This window comes from Nannobrachium achirus (genome assembly GCF_963921795.1).
Source record: "Nannobrachium achirus genome assembly, chromosome: 20".
NCBI lineage: Eukaryota > Metazoa > Chordata > Actinopteri > Myctophiformes > Myctophidae > Nannobrachium > Nannobrachium achirus.
The window spans coordinates 58,947,238-58,951,010 of NC_137827.1; the positions used below are offsets into that span (position 1 = coordinate 58,947,238).

Genomic DNA, 3,773 nt, shown 5'->3' on the forward strand with positions numbered 1-3,773 from the left:
CTATTGACCAGCTTTAAGCTGGTAAAAAAGAACATGCGGGATGAACCGCTCTTCCACACCGTAGAAATGATTCCGTTCCATCTCTCCTACCGTAGCAACCGTGATGTCATCAAGTACCTCGTCCAATCAGTGTGCAGCTGTGATGCTCCAACGTCCAGAGTTCAGCTTATAAATAAAACGTGTTGAGAAGAAACAGCAGTTATAGTCACCACTACTAAAGGCCAAGTTGCATCCATGATGGCAGATCGCAGGATTATCAAGGAGACCCAGCGTTTGCTCGCAGAGCCCGTCCCGGGCATCAAAGCCGAGCCGGACGAAGGGAACGCCCGCTACTTCCACGTGGTCATCGCCGGACCTCAGGACTCGCCCTTTGCAGGGGGAACGTTCAAGCTGGAGCTCTTTCTCCCGGAGGAGTACCCCATGGCTGCTCCCAAGGTACGCTTCATGACCAAGATATACCATCCCAACGTGGACAAGCTGGGCAGAATATGTCTGGACATTTTGAAGGATAAGTGGTCTCCCGCCTTGCAGATACGTACGGTGCTGCTGTCCATCCAGGCGCTGCTGAACGCGCCCAACCCAGACGATCCCCTGGCCAACGATGTCGCGGAGCAGTGGAAGACCAATGAAGCTCAGGCCATAGAGACAGCCAGGGCATGGACCAGGATTTATGCCGGAAGCAATATCAAATCGTAAAATTGCATCAACAAGTGGAGGCCAACTAACACTAGCTTCTCTTCCCAAGACCTCTTCTTACTACATTTGCTTTTAACCATCTAAGGCCTACTGTTGTTGACTGGCATGACATCTAAGGCACTTTGTTGACTGGATCCCCCCAGGGGTTTATATTAGGCCGACTACACCAAATCTGGCGAAAATAGCCGCTCTACAAGCTTGTAGATCATCTATGTGTTGTTCTCCCTAGAATAGGGATACTAGGGTTCCATGTGGTTAAATGACAATGTTTTAAAGACAAGGGTGGAAATAAGTTGTAATGAAAATGCGCACTACAAAAACGGACTTGTCTTTTGTACTAAATCACCACTGTTTAAATGCATGAATGGGGAGTTAGTTAGTTTTGTATCTACTCACTTGGCCTTCTTTGGCATGGCTTTTGGGAGGCAACTACCAACCTGCTTCAACCCTAGAGAACTGTCTTCCCCACCTATTCATTTTAGTGAAGTTGCTCACTCAGTGCATGAAGCAACGGAGGTACAGGAGCTTTCTTTACCCTAGGAGGAAAAAGGGATAACCACGCCCAGAACTCATTTGATTGGTCGCGGCACAGTTAAGACCCACCCGCGGAAGCTTGTGATTGGCTATACCGGAGGTAGGGAGCGGCTCCTCTGTGCCAAAAGTCAGGGGGACGAAGATGTAGTATTCTGGCCCCCTGGTTTACAACTTCTAACAGGGTTGAGTCGGCTCATGTGACCTTTGCAGCGCTCGACACGGCGACTCGCTCACTACCGCTGGCACGGCGGTGTCGCCTGAGACGGCACGAAAACACCCGCTCAGGGCGTGGTTGTTCCTTTTTCCGCCTAGGGAAAGAAAACTAGCGTAGAGCAGTGTTTCTCAACCTTTTTTCTGCATGGGCACACTTTTCATGTCCCAAGAATCCATGGGCACACCAACGTAATATGGGGGTGTAAATATCGTCACTGTCGGGAAGAAACCTTGTATCTCCAAGTTTCAAATGTGTACGTTTCTTCACAAAGTAAAGCCCTGGTTCATCATACAAGGCTGTCGCACAACAGTAGTGAAAACAGCAGATCTACAAGCTTGTAGATCGTCTGTTTTCACTAGTTAAATCATTTTTAAAATGATAAATGCTGGCTTTCAAGCAGTTTCAAGGGGCACACCAAAGGTCTCCAGGCACAGTGGTTGAGAAACACTGGCAATAGAGTACACTCTTCTTCCGTTTATTTGGTTCCCAAGTGCGGTAAGATTAGAGCACCAGGCAGGCACAGTAGTAAGGTTTCAGACCAGAATCATGCGCTGTCGAATTTTTAAATGCTTTAATACTCCTTTGTAGTCCTGGGGGCTTGGCTTCAATGAGTGCATTTGGAGAAAAAAAAGAATAACTTGATGTCATCTTATTTTCCACCCTTTTCCACACTTTTTTTTTCCCCTGGGACGTTGTGAGCTTGTAGATATGCATTGAACAGTATTGGTGTAGAGGGGGAAAAAAGAGGGGGCCAGGTTTAGGCCCCAGGGAGACACCAGACAGCGGAGTATAGGGTTTAACCACTTGAACTCCAGCATCTAGATTTTGGGGGGGAACGTCAGTGACAAAATAATAGATCTACAAGCTCACAACAATCAGCTTATTTTTTTCGTATTTTTTGTTGATTGAATTGATTGAATACTGATTGAATACTACTTAACCAGTAAGACTCCCTTATTGGGAGATAAGTGCCGTCAGGTCGCATACACAAAGTTTAGAAGGCAAATACACAAAGTTTAGAAGGCAATCGTAGGCAATCAGGAGGGGGTGAAATCTTGCTCTTTCGAACGACCGTCATTTTGACAAAGGAGCGTCGGGAGGGTTAGTGACTCACCCCACGGAGGTTAGGGTTAGGGTTAGGTTAGGGTGTCGAAAAGATGACATGTAGAAACAGCGAAGCGCTCCCTCAGGAGGGAATATGGGAAATGGGAAAGATCCATGTTGATGACATGACTGTAGAGATACTGTATACCGCTTTGAGTGATTTTAGGGCAAAATCTTTAGGAGCAGTGTCCAAAAATGTTTTGCAAGAATCGGCCTCATGGTGGCGCTTGAAGAGGGCCATGTGAGAGATGAGGGGTTGTGGTTTGGCAGCCAAGGAGTGTGTGTGCAAGGTTTGGCATGGATCGGGGCAACGGTGGAGGAGATATGAGTAGGGCAAAAGCACGAAATCTCGCTCTTTCGAACCACCGTCATTTTGACAAAGGAGCGTCTAATACAGTATCTGGCCTTTACTCCTGTTCGCAATTTGGTGTGAGGGGAGTTTCTCACCTGAACTGAGTCAGTGGGTCCCTAGACATGAAAAATCACAGAGGTGCTCGTCCGCCATAGTGGCACGAATGGCGCAATGGCCAAATCAAATATGGCCGCCATCAGCTATAATGAAAATCCAACTTTTGTGTATATGCACATGCAATACCTCCATTCTGACTAATTTGGGTGTGGGGAATTCATTTCTGATATTGTTTTGACCATTTTGGGTGATTTGGACCTTGAAAGGTCATGATCAAGGTCATTTTGTAATTCCGAAGACCATGGCCACAACTTGGCCATTGTTAGGAGTAAAAACAGGTGCTGTAGGTCTGAATCAACTAATTCTGACATGTATATTTCATTTCTGGTATTGTTTTGACCATTAATGATCATCTTGTCTTTGAAATATCAATATCAATTCAAAAACGATTTAGTCTTTACTAGCACTTTTATTGTATTTTTTCATAATAGTTTGTTTTGTTAATAACAAAAGACATACTAGTATAAATAGAAGTACACACCCCCATTTAACTTTAAATGGGGACTTTAAATGGGTGTTTAAATGAGCAAATAAGGCTATTTACGAATAAAAGTGACAAATAAGATCACATAACAAAATCACACGCAAAATTAAATAACAATTTCCCTCAAAGTGCACCATATTGTGATTGTGTATTATGATGCAAGTTAGTATGATGTGTTTTTACAGGATGGATTTGCTATTGTTCCATGGCAAAATATGATGCACAGAATTCCACCAGCCCAGCAACCATATCGACGAGTGTCACGCTTCAGA

General features: G+C 45.1%; 1 protein-coding gene across 1 annotated transcript; it reads left to right on the top strand.

Moving 5' to 3' along the window:
* Nucleotides 1–237: 237 nt before the first annotated feature.
* LOC308306274 (ubiquitin-conjugating enzyme E2 N-like) lies at nucleotides 238–696 on the top strand (the record flags this gene model as incomplete). The annotated part of the gene is made up of 1 exon (XM_080751174.1): nucleotides 238–696. The coding sequence occupies one exon, from the start codon at nucleotides 238–240 to the stop codon at nucleotides 694–696; it is 459 nt and encodes a 152-aa protein (XP_080607300.1).
* Nucleotides 697–3,773: the final 3,077 nt, after the last annotated feature.